The 19,237-nt window shown below is 42.0% G+C and overlaps 1 protein-coding gene across 4 annotated transcripts in view; it reads left to right on the forward strand.

The window, feature by feature from the left end:
• Positions 1–13,327: 13,327 nt before the first annotated feature.
• Positions 13,328–19,237, forward strand: part of TBC1D4 (TBC1 domain family member 4) — a 178,747-nt gene continuing 172,837 nt past the window's right edge. The window contains exon 1 of one of the 4 annotated variants that reach the window (XM_036011289.1): positions 13,328–14,558. In XM_036011289.1, coding sequence (XP_035867182.1) covers positions 14,064–14,558 — 495 coding nt within the window. In that variant the 5' untranslated portion in view covers positions 13,328–14,063. The remainder of the gene's footprint in view (positions 14,559–19,237) is intronic. The other 3 variants (XM_036011291.1, XM_036011290.1, XM_028526722.2) reach the window with 3 other exon arrangements.

Here is a 19,237-nt window from a genome sequence, read left to right on the forward strand (position 1 = left end):
GAAACCTTGACTTCGTGATCTCCGTCATGGATGTCGGCACTGCCCACTATTTACTCTGACAGTTAGGCCTCCTGATCAATTTACACATCAGCATCTTTTTTCATTGCCGAGTCTGTAATATATAGGAATCACATTTGCACTTCGGCTTCTACCAGGTGGTTCCGATTCCTGCAATGAGTAGCTAGTTATTAGGGGCTATAGCAACCAGTACAAATCCTGGAGAACCAGTGCTTCCAGCACCCGGTGCTTGGTTGTATCTTATCACCTTTTTGAGTGTCTGCTTTGCTTTACTTAGGTCTGTAACAAGACCATTTCTGGTTCAGAGGACTTTCTTTTTTTAATTGATGAGGGAGAAAGAGAGTGAGAGAGAGAGTGAGAGAGAGAGAGAGAAAACATTGATGTGAGAAACATTTATCACTTGCCTCCTGTATGGCCCCGACCAGTGATTGAACCCACAACTTAGGTATGTGCCCTGACCAGGAATTGAACCCATGGCCTATTGGTGCATGGGACAACCCTTCAACCAACCAAAAATTTAAATTAAATTAAATTTTTTATTGATGGCTCAGAGAATTTTTAAACTTGATTGTTACACCAAATGTGGGCATCTGAATTTCCTTCTGCTATATAAACTGAGTTTCTCTTTTTTCATAATTTTCCTTGATGTTTAGTCTGTTTTCACAACATAACCTTTCTAACATTTCACATTGCCTTTGCTGCTATTTCTTCTGTATTCTTATTGGCTTCTTGTCCAGTGACAGACGTCATGTGCTTAATCTGCCACTGCGTGTCCACGTGGCTGAATGCCACCACAGGGCGAAGCCTCTGTGAAAATAATGGGCTCGAGTTGATGTCTGAAGGGACAGATGAAAGAGGTGGCAGGCACAACTCAGCAAAGGCTCCTCGCTTTCTAACCCCACACTCTGGTTTTGCAATGTTTTTGTTTTTCTAATGTTGATTTACGGTATTCTTTCTTGGCTTCTCTACTTCTCTCAATTTCTGTTAGCTTCTTTTGAAATATTAGGTTTTACAGTTTCACAATTTGTTGGTATATCTTTCTGAAGTGTTTTTTATCATGGTTTGTGAGAATTTTATTTTGCCCCTTCTTCTTCTTTTTCTTGTAATTTTGGATGACATTTGGCTACAATTATCTCCTATTGCTTATTTTCTATTGCTTCATTTTGAAAATGAAGTAAGTTTTCCAGGACTCTTACAATGGGGAGGGGAAGGTCCAACAAGTCAGGTTTTCTAGCTTCACTCTTTCAAGACTCCTGTTGTTTTTACAAAGTAACAAGACAAATTTCCTTTTTCTATTCCCGACTGGTGGGATTCCCAGTCAGGACACATGCCTATTCTATGCCTATTCTATTTCAAAAGTCAAGAACTGTATAATTTCACTCATATGTGGGATATACTTTTTGATGGAAGAGATATCCTGTTGGGATCCGCCCTGCCTGGTTTCAGAAGCTGTAACCCCCTCCCCCCCCACACCCATGGCTAAGGCTGAGTGAGTGACCTTCGGACCAGAAGCCACTAAGGAGACAAAACTTATCTCCCTGGCAGGAGTGCTGCTTCTGCTCCTCTTTTCATAACTGGCCCCCAATGCTCGATCAGTTAGCCAATGATGGGTAAGATTCCCCAAGGGAGGAATGATCTAAGACAGGCACGATCACATGGAGGCCCCAAGGAAGGACTTGGGGGGCTATGGAGAAAGGTGGTGATGGACCCTCGCCCCTCGGCTTTGACAAAACCTGAGTCCTCATTCTGCCTGCAAGAAGTCTCCTATCTCTTGGCTGCCTTACATCCCCTGCCTGACTTATTCCTAAAACAATAACAGAGGGTGGTGCAGCTCTGTGCTGGAAAGGGCGGGTTCCCCTGGTGACCAGGCCTGAGAAAGAATACAGAAGCTCCTGTGAAACCTGCTTCCCTAGGAATACTCTTAATTAAATGATAAGAGTCCAAGCAAGAAGTGAATTTGTTCCTCAAAGTTTTATAGTTCTTTAGCTATCTGACCCTGACTCAAAATAGGCCCTCAGAGCTCTTTGTTATCTATTGTTTGATCCTTGCTGCCTAACAATGATTAAGGAAATTTACCTGTATTCCTGGGCAAATTAAAAGCCAATAAAAACCCTGTGAAGGAAGGATCGGGGTGCTCTCCTCTTGAGACAGTGGCCAGGCTGCTCCGAGGCACCCTCCCCTTGAGAGGGTAGCTGTGCCAACCCTTTTCCTCCACAGGACTCGGTAGCCCGTGTGAATGTCTCATGTCTCATCCATTGATGCCATGGACACTTCGGGCTGGTGTCTGTATCAATATCCTGCTACCTGTATACAGATAATTCCTTCACCTGATTTCTGGATTAACTGCTCTTCTTGGGTCTTCTCAGGGAACCACTCACTGATTTCATACATACTTACTGAGCACCTACTTTGTAATAGAACCCATGCTTCATCCCTGAGTAACTCTTTCCCTTTTTGCAGACACAGCTTCTCTCACACTACAGGTTTCTCTCCAGTAGTGTCTAAGCATCCTCAGTACTCTGTCCCAGTTAAAAACCCACTAGGCTCAACCAAATTGAAAACAAAAATTCCTCCTTCTACCTTGCTCCCTTCTTCATCTACTGGTGGCCTATCTTTCTTCTCTTCAATGCCAAGCCTCTCTAAAACATTTCCCATACTTAGTATTTTTTAAAAAATATTTTATTTATTTATTTTTAGAGAGGGAAGGGAGGGAGATAGAAAGAGAGAAACATCAATGTGCGGTTGCTGGGGGTTATGGCCTGCAACCCAAGAATGTACCCTGGCTGGGAATTGAACCTGGGACACTTTGGTTCCCAGCCCGCACTCAATCCACTGAGCTATGCCAGCCAGGGCTTCATACTTAGTATTTTTATATCTCCACGTCTCATTCACTCTGCAGCCCACACAGCATTCTGTCCTCTGCTCCTTGGGCTCTCACTAAGAGCACGTTCACTGTGCATTCTAAGATATGGACCACTTCTTTTTTCACTGGGTTTCCATGACACTGCAATCTTCCTATGTCCCTGGTTCATCCTCATCATTTTGCAAGCTATGTTTTAGTCTTTATTTACCTTATCTGTTGATGTTCTTTATGGTTTCCTGGGCAACCTTTCCTTTGTCAGCACTCTGTGGCTGATGTCATCAGCGCCTAAGATGATAATTATCATCCTTATCATGCAAGAAAAATACCTGACCTTGTGTTTAGACATGAAATTGTTGCAATCACAAAGATTGTCTTGTTTAAATAAGGAGAAAGCCAGAATAAATGTGTTAATGAATCCTGATTATCAATCTATTTCATGCCAATTAAATACCAGCAGAGTGACAGAACAATGTTTTTAGGTTTATAGTTATCTTAGTCATCACGATGCTGGGTACATAGTACAAGGTGGATGTTCAGGGTCAATTTTTTAAAAAGATTTTATTTATTTTATTTCTAGATAGAGGGGAAGGGAGGGAGAAAGAGAGGGAGAGAAACATCAGTGTGTGGTTGCCTCTCCTGTGCCCCCTACTTGGGACCTGGCCTGCAACCCAGAGATGTATCCCAACTGGGAATCAAACCAGTGACCCTGCAGTTCGTAGGCCGGTGCTCAGTCCACTGAGCCATACTAGCCAGGGCATCAATTCTTACAGCAAACATTATAACAGACAGTTACATGTACTACTGATGTAATGCATAAATACATGTCATAATAAACATGAAAAACAAACTTTGTATTATCTATTGACTTGAGTTAATGTTACATTCCAGAGGAGATGATGATGATATTCCTTTTATAATTAAAAGTGAAATCCTTCTTAGCAAGTTCTCCAGTGATTTATAATACACAGAAACTCTCTCTATACATATAGTGAACATGGCCTTTACCCCATCTATATAAATGCTGTATATTCTTTTGTGCATTTATGATATATAATGTATAAATATTATTAAATCTTCTCCTTTATGCCACATCCTGTGCTAGCTATTTTCTGTTTGCTCATCCAGATATGTTTTCTGCCCTTGTCTCCCTTGCCTTATGCCCTGAGACATTGTCCTCTGAGGACTGTATCACCTGTGCTGCTCTGGCTCCTCCAATGGGAAGTCCACCGGCAGGAGCCGTAACGCAGGAGGAGAGGAAGGCCAGGGTCCTTCTCTGCCCCCTGCCTGCGCAGGGCTGTATCTCTCCTGATAACGGTGTCCCTTCCCATTCTGCAGGGCAGTGCCTCCCCTGGGTTCCATTAACACTGCTTCTCGCTCTCGACTTCTTTGCCCTAGGTGCAATAACGGTTTCCCACTGTGGTGAGCCTCTCCGTTTGTTTGTCCCATCAGCTCTGCCCGCGCTTTTGTTAATACTCCTTTTGTTAAAGTCTTAATCCGAACCTGTCTAGGGTGACTCTGTTCTTCCAGAGCCTGGCTGACAGGATCATGGAAGACTAGTTTAGGACCTCGCACTCTCAAAAGCACTCATCTCAAAGATTTTCTGCTTCTTTTGTGGATTCTCACCGAATATCACTATGCAGTGGGGGGGGGGGGGGGGGGGGGGGAGATTCCACCTCTATTTCAACCGCAGCTGAAAGTTGGGATTTGTAATTTCGTATGTTCACCATGTGCTAATGACACTCAAATCTTTATCTGTAGCCCAGATCTGTCGCCTGAATTTCAGCATTATATGCACAATTTCTCTTCTCTAGTGTCTACAGGTACTGAAAATGCCAGATGTCCAATTCCAGTTCATCTCCCCATGTGGCCTTGGAAGGACTCCCTCAGCCTGTCCCTGTCTGTCTGAAGGCAGGGCCCCAAAACTTCTCTCCGATCCGATTGGTCACCGCCCCCCGTGGGCCAGGCTGCCAGTGCTTCTGCTAGGACTCTTTCCTTAAGACCCATGGGGTTTTCTGCATGTTAGATTCCAGGGCACTCACGCCCTAGAAGCCAAAACCACAATTGTTTTCATGACAGGCTTTTTTTTTTTTTTTTTTCCCAACTGTGTTACTGCTACTTTGGGATCAGGGTTCCGTGGGACTACATCTTTTAAGCTTTTAATGAACCAATTTTGTTCAGCTGAGAAAACATCAATTTAAATTCCTTAGAACTCTTAAAAAAAACAAACAAGCCTCTCTTATAGCCATACCTTTGATTTGACCTTTATCCTTAGGCCGTGCCTTAATTTCTGAATTTTTATTTGCTTGAGAAGCTGTTAAAAAGACATAGTTTATATTCCAGACTGACAAATGCTAGCCCCTCTATAATCTCTCGACATTCTGCTCACAAATTGACTGGTTCTTTTCTAAATCCACCTCTTTCTTGAAGCTCCTTATACTTCAGCTAGGAATAAATGAGCTGACACTTTCCATTTTGTGCCTGGGGATCTCCTTGCCCAAATCCGAAAGTCCATCGAGTGACTGCGTGGACTCTCACGTGTCTGCAGGTGACAGCTCACCCTTCCATGACACGACCCACTCTTCTTTCAGTTTCTAGAGTGGTTTCCTCACCCCTTTCCCAGTCTCCTACAATAGTTTTCTTATTTTTTTTTTCAGGCTCCACTAACAGTTTTTCTCCCGTCTGCCACAGGGTCCTGGTTTCAGTGTCACGTATTTTAGAGGTGTGATGGCATCATTCTGGTTCTGTGTGTCACACAATGTTGTCGTAGCTTTTCACTCGTCTATGTCCCTCACTGGACCAGCGCTCTGGGGATGGCCAGTCTGTTGCCAGTGCCTGCAACACAGCAGGCATTCAACATATACTACTGAGAAAGTGAATGAATTCTTAATTTCTAAATATCCTTTAAAGGTATCACTGTTAGATTTTATCAAATCTCTGTTGCCTTAGTAACTATTACTCTAGCAGCTAGTTTCTTTTTCACTATTCCCTTTAGTAATAGCACTGATTTGTGTATATCAAGTAAGCAGTGGCCCTTTTTTGAATCAAAATTCTTCAGCCTCCAAAGCATGACCCTGAAAGGGAATCTGAATGTCTGTATGTCTCAGTTTTCTCATCTGCAAAATGAGGATAATTGTAGTGCTTATCTCATGTGATTTTTATGAGGATCCTTGGTGCAGAGTAAGTGCTCAATAAATGGTGGCCATTATTATTTCATTTTTAGATCCATTTCCTTAGTAAACTTGCAAAATGGCTGATTCTAGAAAGAAAATGGGTAGCTGGGGAAAGGCGTGGAAGAGAAACTTATATTTTGCTATATTTATATATTTTTAAAACTTTGACTTTTGTACCATATACATATATTACCTATTCAAAACATTTATTGGTTTTTAAAATACTAGATACATATTTTTGAATTTTATATTAGTAGGTTAAATTATGCACTTTGAAATCAAGAAAAAACTTGGAATAATTCATCCATGACACACTTAATATTGACTCATTTAAAGCTTTTGTAGCCCATTAGAAACAGTGACTAAAAAAAAAAGTATTTTTACAGAGGGGCAGTTTTATTGCTGCATTAATACTGCTTTCAGTTGTAAGAATTTTCACTAGGTTCAAGAGAAAACAGTTAATAATATCAGTGAAAATCCATAAAATTCTGAAGAGCATAAGTGTGAAATTTCACTCAGCGATAAAGGAGTATAGGGTGGGGGAAGTGTTTCATCTCTCCATACTAATATCCTCATTCAAATATACAGAATTTCATAACTTGTGGTTCATCTCATATAACTGGCTGATGGAGAGCTTTCTGGCTTGAAAGATGCACTGCATAAATATTCATTTTAATCCTATGTTTTCTTTCAACCTTCAAGTAGGTTTTAGAGTATTTCAGACCACTAGAGGCACTTCTGAATTATGCAGTAAGACAAAAATGGGTATTATAAAATTATCCCAGCCTTATGGTAGAAGAAAAATCTGTTTCCTTTGTAGAAATTTGTAACTTCTGAAACTAACTAGTGGCGTTCTTTGGCATTCAAGAGAGCGCTAAATTCATTCATTCCCCAGACATTTATTAATCACCCTGTGTGCCAAGCACTGTGCATTTGATTAGCAATCAATTGTTATGTATTCCATTCACTGTCTTTTTTTTTAAGATTTTGTTTATTTATTTTTAGAGAGAAGGGAAGGAAAGGAGAAAGAGAGGTAGAGAAACATCAATGTGTGGTTTGCCTCTCTCTCTTGCGCCCCCTATTCAAGACCTGGTCCACCACCCAGGCATGTGTCTTAACAGGGAATCGAATAGGTGACCCTTTGGTTCGCAGGCCAGCACTCAATCCACTGAGCCACACCAGCCAGAGCCTCATTTATTTTCTATCACATGACTGTCATTATGCACTTATTTTCTGCTTCTAGTTCATTTTTCCTAATCTAAAAGAAAAATGGCATGTTTATAATTTTTACCATCCATTTATCTGTCAGGAGCATTAAGAAGTGGCAGCTATGTTTGGGATGTGGCCTAAAGTAATAAATAATTGCCTAAATTTTTGTCAAGGCATCTTAAATAATATCAAAACATTAGGTATAATTTCTTTGAATACCATGACTATTTGAAAAACTCTGTATTCTTTCTCTTGGTATCTAAAAAAGGCAATGATAAACTGGAAAAAAATATGGAATACATATTGGACAAAATGTTACTATTTCTAATACAGGGAGATTCTATAATTTGACCCTAATTTAAAAAATAGGTAAAAGATATGAGTGCCCTTGCTGGAGTGGCTCAGTGGGTTGAGCGGTGGCCTGTGAACTGAAAGATCATCAGTTTGATTCCCAGTCAGGGCACATGCCTGGGTTGTGGGCCAGGTCCCCAGTTCAGGGTGTGCAAGAAGCAAATAATCCATGTATCTCTCACACATTGAGGTTTCTCTCCTTCTTTCTCCCTCCCTCCCCCTCTCTCTAAAAGTAAATAAATAAAATTAAAAAAAAGTTACAACCACCAGATGATCAATGCATACTAAAAGAATATAATTTGTTCTTCCTTTCTATTGTTTTCCCACTCTTTATTTTCCCAGTTTCTAAACTTTATTAATTACTTATTACTTCTTTGAGTTTCTTCATACTTCTTCAATTTTTTTAAATTGAGTTCTTAGTTCATTCATTTTCATTCCATTTTTAATTTCGATAAACATGCCGTAATACATTTTTCTGTATTTCATGAGGTTTGACATAAAATTACTTTTTATATTATTTAATTCCATATATTCACAATTTTCTCCTATAATTTTATCTTTAATCAGGATTATTTAATACCATATATTTTTACTTTACAGATATATGGATTTCTAAACCTATGTTTTTGTTTTCTAATTTACCTGAAATAACAATCAGAAAATATGTCCTACATGATAGCAGTTCTTAGGAATTTTGGGGTTTCCTGGGTAATGTAGTGTGTCATCAATTTTAGTTGCTTTCACAGGTACTCTATAGAAATTTTGTATTCTTTATTTAGTTATTCATTGGATATATATTTGCATACTTGAACTTACAGATCATGTTACTGAAGTTTATAAATATGATTATATTTAATTTATTTAAAATATATTTAATTTCTAGTATTTGAGAATGATGTGTTAAAGTCGCCAACTATAAGTGTTGATGTGTTTACTGTTTCTGTCATTCTTTCAGTTGCTGCTCTGTGTATTGGGGAGCAGTTTAGTTGGTGTAGATGTGTCTACAATGTCTTCTTAATACTTTTACCAGAACGTGTTTCTTTGCGATCTCTTCACTAGCCTTAAATTATATTTAATCTGATTTTCAAAGCACAGCCCTGGCTTTCTTTTTATTCATGTATGCCTGATATGTTTTCCTCTATGTATTTTCAATATTTCTATATCCTTTTGTTTTAATAATGACTCTGAAAACAACACATTCCAGGGTCTTTAAGTCTTTATCTTTTGATTGGTTACAGTAACTAGTTAACAGTTATTATGGTGAATATTTGGAGTTATTTTGGCAATACTATTTTATATTTTCTAAGTATCACACTTTATGTTTGTTTCCTTTTCTTTCTTTTTTCTTTTTATTCCTTTTTCTTTCCACAGGATAGATCCATATTCTATTGGCTTGAGCCCTGGTTGGTGTGGCTCAGTGGGTTGGTGTGTCATCTTGCAGACTGAAAGGTCGCTGGTTCAAGTCCAGGTCAGGCTTAGGTTGTGATTTCAATCCCCCACCAGGGAACCGATTCATGTTTCTGTCTCTCCTTCCCTTCCACTCTCTAAGCATGTCCTTGCTGGAGGATTAAAATATGTGTATATATTCTCTTGGTTTGAAAGTCATACATTGTCTATTTGGTTTTCTAGTAGCTACCTCTTATTTATTCCCTCGTTCTTTACCACCATTTCCCAAGCTGGGGAAGGGTTCTTAGTATCTAAAGTCAGAGCGGCCAACTCGAAGCATGAATTGTAAATCTTTTGCCTTGGCCAGGTCCTTGTTCTTAGATTGTGAAACCTAAAAGCTAAGAATGGACTCTTTTGTTATCTGCGTTCTGCTGTGTCATCCTTTCCCTGAAGCAGTGAAGGCGCAGTGAGTGTCCCTGGCTGCCTGGGCGGGGGAAGGTCACAGGGAACCGGCAGCAACTGGGGGGAAACCCTGAAATGAAGCATTCTGTTACTTTCTACTATTTTATAATTCCCTGGTGAATATGTTTAGTATGTTTTCCTCAGATCAGCTAATTAAATCATGTGGTTACATCACCTCTGTGGTATGAAATCTGCCCCCTTAATGTTTAATGTCTTAAATTCCAATTTGCTATTTATTCATTTTTTTTAATCAATTGATTTTTGAGAGATAGAGAGAGAGAGAAAGAGAGAGAGAGGGAGAGAGAGAGAGAGAGAGAGAGACATCAATGTGAGAGCAAGCCCACAGCTTAAGTATGTGCCCCAACCAGAGAGGGAACCCCCGTCGTGGGTGTATGGGGAGGATGCTATAACCAACCAGGCCAGGGCTGATTTGCTATTTATTCACTCCATTCATCCACTCAATATTTACTAAGAACGTATTAAGTGTCAGCTACTGTGCTTTACTGTGCTGGAGGAAATATGAGACAAAACATCCCTTCTCTCAAAATGCTCTCTTTGTGGTGGGTAGCACTGATAAAGGACACCATAATTAATTAAAGAGTACAGTAAGAGCTGTAACAGTGGAATAAATTTATTTAAAGAGAATGTGGGAGAGAGGGCCACTAACTTTGACTGAGGAAGTAAGAAATATCTTCACCAAAGAGAAGCCTTTTAAGTTGGGTCTTGAACAATGAATTCAAGTAGTGAAGGATGGGGGAAATGCAGGTTGTGGGGAAGTAGCAAGCAATGGGGATAAGAAAAAGCCGTGAAGCCCCATGAAGACGAGAAAGACAATTGGGAATGGAGAGGTTGTCTGGATGAGGGAGGAGGGGAGAGCGAAGCAGCAAATATACGACTAGAGAGATTTGTGCTTTGAGCTTTCGAAAATATATCTTCATCTGGGGAATTTTTTAAAGTCCTCATCCAAGAATATGTTTATTAATTTTAGAGCTGGAAGGAGGGAGGGAGGGAGCGGAGAGAAAGTGGGGGGGGGGGAGAGAGAGAGAACACACTTGTGCCTAGAAGCAAAGAAACAAGTTTAGAGATTTCAACCTTTGTGGTCTTAAACAATCACACTTATTCAGGTGCTTTTATTTATCATGTAGTACAAATTTTTTAAACTAGAATCTGACTAGATATAACTTCTACCTCAAGCTCACACCATTAATTTAGATTGGGATATTAGAGGAAAATTTTTAAAAAATGTGTTTACTTTTGGATATCATAGATAGAGGTGCTTATAAGACTCTTCAGGACATATCTCGGCAGATTGTTGGAAATTCTTCCCATGAGCATGTTCTCGGCCCTTTTTGGGGGGATGTGTGGGGCTGAGAGCAGAAGAGTTTGGAGTTGGAGGTTGATTTACAGCCCCGTCATAGTAAACATAGACCTGCATATTGTGCGCAATATCTACCAAACATTTGAAAATTGTATCTTGTTCTCTTATCTTTTTCTAAGTTCAAATGATCAAATGTGTAATTGAGCACTTTTTATGTGCACACAATTCTCTAAGATTCTGCAGATGCATGCTGGTGGTAAGAAACTGATAGCTTACCATCTTGTTCATGGATGTAATTAGTCAAATGTACAAATGATAATAAAACAAGTTGCAGAAGACACAAGGTATTGTATACCATAGTATAATAATTTTATTCAATAAGACAGAATGGATAACAACAAGGTAGTAGACAACTGCACAATCTCAGTGGTTTAAGAGAAAAAAAAAGTTTATTTCTCACGCATAAGAAGTGTGCCCTGGGCCTGGGAGGTTCTCCAGGACAACAACTGTCTTCTTGTGTTCACTCTGCATTCTGGGCTGCTTTGACAGGAGCACCTTCCACGTGTGCGTGTTATTTTCATGCCGACCACTGGAAGGGGAGAGTGGGGCTGGAGAGCAAGAGCAGGCTAGATTGCTGACTACTGGCAACTTAATGCTTCTACTCAAGATGTGACCCATGTCAGTTCTCACATTTCACTGTCAAAACAAGTCTTATAACTGTGCCTAACTTTAGGGGGCAAAGAAGAACTTCTTCCCACGTGTCAGGATGCAGAGAGGATCAGATATTGATAAACAGTGATAATATTCATTAATGTACTGTAAGAGAAACATCACAGAAAGTTACAAAGAAAGGGCTAAGGGCATTCCAGAGCAGGAAGCAATCACGCTTAGGATGTCCTGTAATAAAAAGCACTTCTTCTGTTTTTCTGTCAGCAAGTGGAAGCCGTTTCTTTGCTTCACTTTCTTTACCAGGAGGAAGCGGCCTGCTGGGGCTCCCAGTTCAGTGCTAGCTCCTGAAGCTGGTTGATGTGGTAGGACCCACCAGGCTTTCACGCTTCCTCAGATCTCTGTGTTTCTACTTCTCTTTGTAGATCTCAGATATGTGGCCTAGAGATTTACATGAGGGAGTTTCTGGCAGGGCCCTAGAAGGCTTCATTCTATACTCTAAGAACCTTTCACTGCTTTTTGAAGACATAGGCCTATTTTGCACAAAAGTATGGTGGAGTGGTTAAACCAAGAGACTAAAACTAAGCAATCAATGTCTCCATCTCAAAGCTTACGTATTTATTTACAAGAGAGCCATGAGGCTGCATGCAAAAATTCAGCATTGGAATAATGGCAGTTTATCATAGTAATCTCACATATATATGACAAAAATATTCGCTGGGGTTTTAATAGAAAATTATTAAACTAAAGGTAATAGGTAATTATTAAACTACCATTAAACTAAAAACAATGAGAAACCTGGGCTTTCATCCTTCCTATAAGCACTTTGGAAACAGTTGGGAATTAAAAAAAAATTAAAAATAAGCCCTGGCTCAATGGATTGAGCATAGGCCTGGGGACCAAAGGGTCGCTGGTTCAATTCCAGTCAGGGCACATGCCTGGGTTGCAGGCCAGGTCCCCAGCAGGGCGCTCATGAGAGGCAACCACACATTGATGTTTCTCCACTTCTTTCTCTAAAAATAAACAAATAAAATATTTTTTTAAATTAAAATTTTTATTTATTTATTTTTAAGGAAAGAGGAAGGGAGGGAGAGAAACATTGATTACTGAGAGAAACATTAATGAAACATTGATATGCTGCCTCTCACATGCCCTGCAACTGGGGACTAGCCTGTAACTCAGGCACATGACCAGACCAGAATTTGAACTGGTGACCTTCCACTTTGTGGGAGGGATGTTCAACCAACTGAGCCATGCCGGTCAAGACTTCTTATCTAATTCTTAATTACAATTCAGTAAGAGTAAAAAGAGAATAAAAGAGTCTAATTTGCTAAAATGAATAATGAGTACTTCTTTTTCTGTTTTAAAATTAGAATGATCAAGTTATCCCTAATTTTTTTACTACATGTTAAAGGTGAGAAATCTCCACACTAGTTCTGAACGAAATATACATAAAAAACAGAATATGAGTTTTCCATATTTTAAGAAGTTGGCTGCACTAAACTAAGAAGATTCATATTTCCTATACAATGTGTGATACTCCAACATGATACTGGAAGTACAATATTTTATTGTGATATTGTGATTTAAAACTAGAGTATTTTGGAGATTAAGAGATTAGATTCAGAAATTGTTATACAGCCTTTAGACGGGATTGAAACCATGTAAATAATAATGATGATGATGATGATGATGATGATGATGATAAACCCCAGCGTCCCAATGAGAGTGGCCCCCTCTCCAGGGGGCGGCAGAGATGCCAAGAAGAGGCCGAGTTGGTTCGCAGAATGCAGGCTGCAGGCGCTGGGCGCAGGACTGCTGCCCGAGGGGCGGGCTGGGACAGGGGCCGGAGGAGGCGGAGGGGGACTTCACAGTTATGCTTTCGTAGGATGGGAGGCGGGGTAGCAGCCGGATTAAAAGCAGCCTGGAAGGAAGGAAGGAGCGAGGGAGGGACGGGAACAGTTGGAGGAGGAGCAGCGAGCTGGCCGCTGGCGACCCGAGGCGGAGCGGCCCCCACGAAGCCACGTTTTGTTTTTGTTATTTTCCATTCGAATAGCAGGCCCTTTCGGAAGACCGATTGCATGGAAGTCCGGAGGCCCCGACCTTCCAGGTGACAGCCGGTCACCCTGGTAGGAGTCAACTCCGCCCCCAGACACCCCCTCCCGCCCACAGAGCATTCCCCGCCCAGCCTCCCCGTGCCCGCCGGGCGAGCGACGGCCGCAGCGGCTCTGCGGCGCTGGAGCAGGCGGCCACCCGCTGCAGCGGTGGTGGCGAGGGGACTTGCTGTGGTCCCCCTTTGGCCGAGCAGAACCTCCACGGGGAAAGGGGGAAGTCCAGCCTTCAGGCGGGAGCAGAGGAAGGAGGATGACGATTTAACCCGCCCTCTTCTGCCAGTCCAGCTGCCAGGCGCTCCCTAGGTGCCCGCCACCGAAGCCTCGGAGCCAAGCCCGGGAAAGTGCCGCATGGGGCAGGGCCGCTGAAGCCGGAGTTCGGGGTTGCACCGAAGTGGTCCGGGGTCCCAGTGGGGCAGTTGGCATAGTTTCGGCGGCGCCTGCGGCGCGAGAGTTTGGGGCTCCGCGCGACTCTTCCGCCGTCTCGGTGCCCCAGTGAGGCACGAGTTATGGAGCCCCCCAGCTGCATTCAGGAGGAGCCTTTCCCACATCCCTTGGAGCCGGAGCCCGGGCCCTCGGCGTCGGGCCCTGGGAAGCCGGGCGACAAGAGGTTCCGGTTGTGGTACGTGGGGTGGTCGTGCCTGGACCGCAGGACCACGCTGCCCATGTTGCCCTGGCTCATGGCCGAGATCCGCCGGCGCAGCCAGAAGCCCGAGGCGGGCGGCTGCGGGGCCCCGGCGGCCCGCGAGGTGCTTCTGGTGCTCAGCGCGCCCTTTCTACGCTGCGTCCCGGCTCCCGGCACCGGGACCGCTGGGGGTTCTGGCCCCGCAGCCGCGCAGCCCAGCACAGCCGTGTTCATCTTTGAGCACAAGGCACAGAACATCTCGCGCTTCATCCACAACAGCCACGACCTCACCTACTTCGCCTACCTGATCAAGGCGCAGCCCGACGACCCGGAGTCGCAGATGGCCTGCCACGTTTTCCGCGCCACAGACCCCAATCAGGCAAGCTGGCGGCTCCAGGGCATGGGGGAGGGTCCGGGGCACCCGGGAGGAGTAGCAGGGTTGGAGGCGCCGGCACCCTACACTGAGCACTGCCTGTGGTCTGGCTGCTGGCGCGCGCTCTACACGTGGCGCGCTTGAGCGCTAGATTGTGGGGATCCTCGGACCCTGACTCGGGAAACTAGCGCAGGGGGTGGGGGCGTGTTTGGGGTGGGTGGGGGGATGGGATGACACCCTGGAGAAGGGGAGAGAGGGAAGCAGAGTGGTCCCTGGAGGGTGGAGGAGTGGGCACACCCTGGGGGGGATGCGGAGAGCAGCGCGCGTCCTGGGAGGATTGCGGTGTCTGGGTTGTGATCGGCGATGGCATGCCAGGCTTGTGCCTTGCGTGCGTGCTTGTGGTGCTTGAGAGGGAACGCGGGAGAGGGTTGGGTTTCCAGAGGCCCCGGGCTCACTCTTGGTCTTGGTGGAGTTCTGCCCCTTAACCCACTTGGATTGTTGTATCCTAGTCACTGCAGTGCCTGCAGGTCTAGGTCTGGGAGGCTCTTTCGGAGCGAGGCTTAGGAAAAGTTACTTACTAGAGGTTGTCAGATTCGCGGCAAAGTACAAATATGCGTTTACTTGTTGAGTGGAAAGACTTTGGTTAAAAATGGTTTCTATGTGCTAATTGAAGACAGAATCAATACCTACTTGGGTGATTTAAAAAATCAGTGTTGCAGAAGACTTCAACATCTGTTTTCTAATATCGTTTCTCCAGAGTTTTACTAAGTCGAGGTGCCTGTTACCAAGCAGTGCATTTTCACTTCCTTAAAAACCGGTGTGGTTCTTCATCTAGTGGTGAGAGAAATTTAAACAAAACTTTACCGTAGTGAGTGTCATTGAAAACAGGCTTTAAAAAAATGTGTGAAGGGTTTTTACAATGCTAAAAGCCACCGACATGCTGTTCTAGAGGTAGTTATTTCATGTTTGTGTAGTACTTTAGATCCTTTGGAAAAAATGTTGTCTAAATATAAATAAACAAATAAATAAAGTCTCAGTTGCACCATGTGGCTGTTCCTCTGGTATCTGGAAAATTAATAGTCAGATGAGAAAAATAGCCTATGAATTAGGCTTTAATTTTAAAAATATTCATTCTAGTATCTGTCATTGAAGGACTTTGTGTTTATTTAGTGGATTTTTAGAAAAGGCCTGCGGCTGAATTCAAGAAAATAAAAGCTCATTGTCTTAGATTTCATCACTTTGTAAACTAGTTTAATATCTTAACAGAGCTCCCAAAGTGAAGAGAGCAATTTAAACTTGTGTGACCACTGTTATATCTATGGTAAGCTACATTATTAAAATTTGTTTTAAGGTCCTAAACATGATTAAAATAAATTTTATTTTATGCTTATTTGTTCAAAACTCACTTTATCTTTCACCTGTGTTGTGAAATTGGAGTGTTCTTCATTTCCGAAAGTATCACCAACTTCGATTCTGTCAGCAAGGAGGAAGAAATTGAGCATTTCGTGATTCTTGGTGGTTTATGTAGAAGTTATTTTCTTCAGATCTGAAACATGACACATGGTTGCTAATTTCACAGATGGTCAAAGTTTGCTTAGGGGACATGGCACCTTGAATTCTCAACAGTGGCTGTTGGGACCCCCTTGATTCATTGGTAGGCCAGTTAAAGTTGGCAGGCCTCTTTATACATTTAGGTGTTAGAAGCTGAATGTGCTATGACTTTGCAAATAATACTATGCTTAGGTTCATTTTCTCCTTTTGGCCTTTTAGGAACAGTGGAAGCCATATGGCTTTTTGATTCAAACAAACAAACAAACAAACAAACATAACATTTCCCGTTTATTGCCATTTCTCAGTTGAGTCTGTATGTGAAGCAGTGATTTTCAACCTTTTTCATCTCATGGCTCACATAAACTAATTACCAAGATTCTGCAGTACACCATAACCTATCATAATTTTTGCCAATTTGACAAAAATAGGTATGATTTGGATTGATTTACAAAATCCCTCCCCCACAATAATAGTAATTACCTACCCTTTTTGTTCCAAAGTGATTTTTTAAAATGGTACAAAGAATTAACCAACCAGATGCATTCTTATTATGCAGTGTGACCGTTGAGATGCAACTCTATTATATGACCTATGTATTTATGGTTCAAGACAGGGCATGCACACCAACAGCTATTGTTGTATTGGCTGTTGTCATTTTTTTTAATTTTTAAAAACAAGTTTATTGATTTTAGAGAGGGAAGAAGAGGGGAGGGAGAGAGAGAGAGAGAAACATTGATTGATTGTCTCCAGTATGCCCCCCGACTGGGGATTGTTCCTGCGACCTAGGTATGTGCCATGAACAGAAATCGAACCTGCAACCTTTTGGTTACAGGACAATGCTTGAACCAACTGAGCCACACTGGCAAGGGCCGTTTTCCTTGTTTTTACTTGTAAATCTAAGGGAAAGACGTCAGTGCCCCTGAGAAAATAGTCAAGTATTGTGTATTTAAAAAAATTCCTGGTGGCTCACTGACTGAAAATCGCTGATCTCAAGATATGGAATCCTGTTTGTCAGTTTGAAAGGCCAGATGTTGTCCCTCTGGGGATTATCTCCACCATAAATCAGGAGTTACACATTCCAGTGCCCGGGAAGAGGGTTGAGTGACGACTATGCGGGACGAGGTAGTGGATGTCCTTTCTTAAGGTGCTGTTCTGCTCCAGTTAGGAATCGTATTAACAGGATGCTAGCCCAGTGGTGCCAGAGCTTCCAAGTTCCCACGAGAAAGTGGGAATCGGGATTTTTATGAACGAGCCCACACTTGAAACTATTAGCAAATATTTTAAACATTTAAGAATCCTCTCTGGGTCAAACAAAGCCCATGTGAGGGTTGGCTTCAGAGAACTAAGGACTCTCCCTTTCAATCTTTGGCATTAATATTTGTTGAGCAGACAGCTGCAGTCATCAGACATGGGGTGCCGTTTGCCACATTTCCTTTTGAGTATCTGAACTCCCTCGATGTGGCTCTTGTAGTAGAGAACATGATAAACATTTTTGGGGAAGCATGATTAAGTACAACTCCTGTAAGTGATGATTCTCCTTCACTTGTCGAAGGGATGAATTCACCACATTATTACCACCCAGCGGTATGCTTCATCTAGAGTGGGCTCTGGGTGGGTCTGGGCACCCTTGAAATCAGAAGGAAAAAGACCCTTTGTTTGCTTTGCCCCTTAGTTGTACATTTGAAGAGGAGAATTATTTAGTTGCACTTTTAAGATCATTGTTAAGAGAGTCTCATAAGTATTTTCCACAATCACCAAACGAAGTGTGGGAAGGTAGCTTAGAGCAGTTAAGTCTGCAAACACACCCAAATAAACTTGCTTCTGATTTCACCCTCATGCCTGTCCCTTTTCTGAAGTGGGCCTGTCTGTAGAAGACTATATAATGTATTGTTTAATCTGGGAGAGTTTTCATGGGGAAAGGGGCACCACTCATAATTACACAAACATGGCAAGTACAAACCTAGATTTATCTAGTTTAGGGCACACGGGGACATATGGTGACCATAGTTAAATGGCAAAGAACACAAATGGCTTGTGTTCTTGCTGTATCACAAGGTGAAGATAGAAACCACTCAGTGGTTTCTATATATAAAATGATAATGTTTTGCAGAATATCTATTCACACATCTTTCTGGGGATGAATCTACGTGTAACCTCAGAGATAGCACTGTTAGTTTGGGTCTGGTTTGGGAGGTTGCCATAGTGATGTGCCCTCTGGCTCCAGATGTTCCTGGTAGATCTGTAAGAAGAGTCAATTTACAGATATGTGTCTGGGGGAGTGCTCAGCCTGAATAGTCTAATACAAAGCTGTTTCTCCCACGTGCAAAGACAGGTGGGGGCTGGGAGCAAACCAACCAGTTCCAGATCAAATATATGCCAACACAGATTGGTTCCCATTTACTCAAGCCTGTGGAGTCTTGCACAGGAGAAATGTCAGCCTTCGTGCATTTCAGCCAGACTTGGATATCTGAGCTGGTAAAAGTGCTTAACTCTAACTCTTACTTTAAAGAAATCCCACTGGCATAAATTGAGTTGTAGACTTAAAACAATTGGGGATCCAAGAATACCTGATTGTGTACCCAGGGTGAGTCACCAGAATTCGTCAAATATTTATCTGATTTCAGAAAAAAGTTATGTAGCATTCTCTCAATTTTCCTATTAAAAAACAGAAATTGTTTTATGTTATGTATATTTTACCATATTTTAGAAAAGCAAGAGTTGTTAGTGTTTATAAACATCGTTAGAGTTACTTATCATTTGCATGAGACTCTTAGTAGGAAAATTATATATCATAACTATAGGATGAAAATCAAAAGACAAAAAGCATAATTGCTATCATTTTCATTGATTTTGTTTATATATATTTTTGAAGCCTGCAAGAACATATTTTCTGAGCTTTATTCAGGTAACCAATTTTCAACTTAATTTTTATCGGTCTATTTCAAAAAGGTCACTTTTCAGTTCTTCCTCATAGCTGATGCTCAGTAGCTTTGTCATGATACCAATCAGGTAAGTACAGAAATAGAAATGTGGAAGTTTTCACAGTTCTTTCTCTGCTTACTCAGTAGTTTGCTATTCTGGATGGGTAGACCTCTGCCTTCTCATGTTTGGCGTAGTCATTTTTTTGTTTTCTC

Source organism: Phyllostomus discolor, chromosome 11 (genome assembly GCF_004126475.2).
Source record: "Phyllostomus discolor isolate MPI-MPIP mPhyDis1 chromosome 11, mPhyDis1.pri.v3, whole genome shotgun sequence".
Lineage (NCBI taxonomy): Eukaryota > Metazoa > Chordata > Mammalia > Chiroptera > Phyllostomidae > Phyllostomus > Phyllostomus discolor.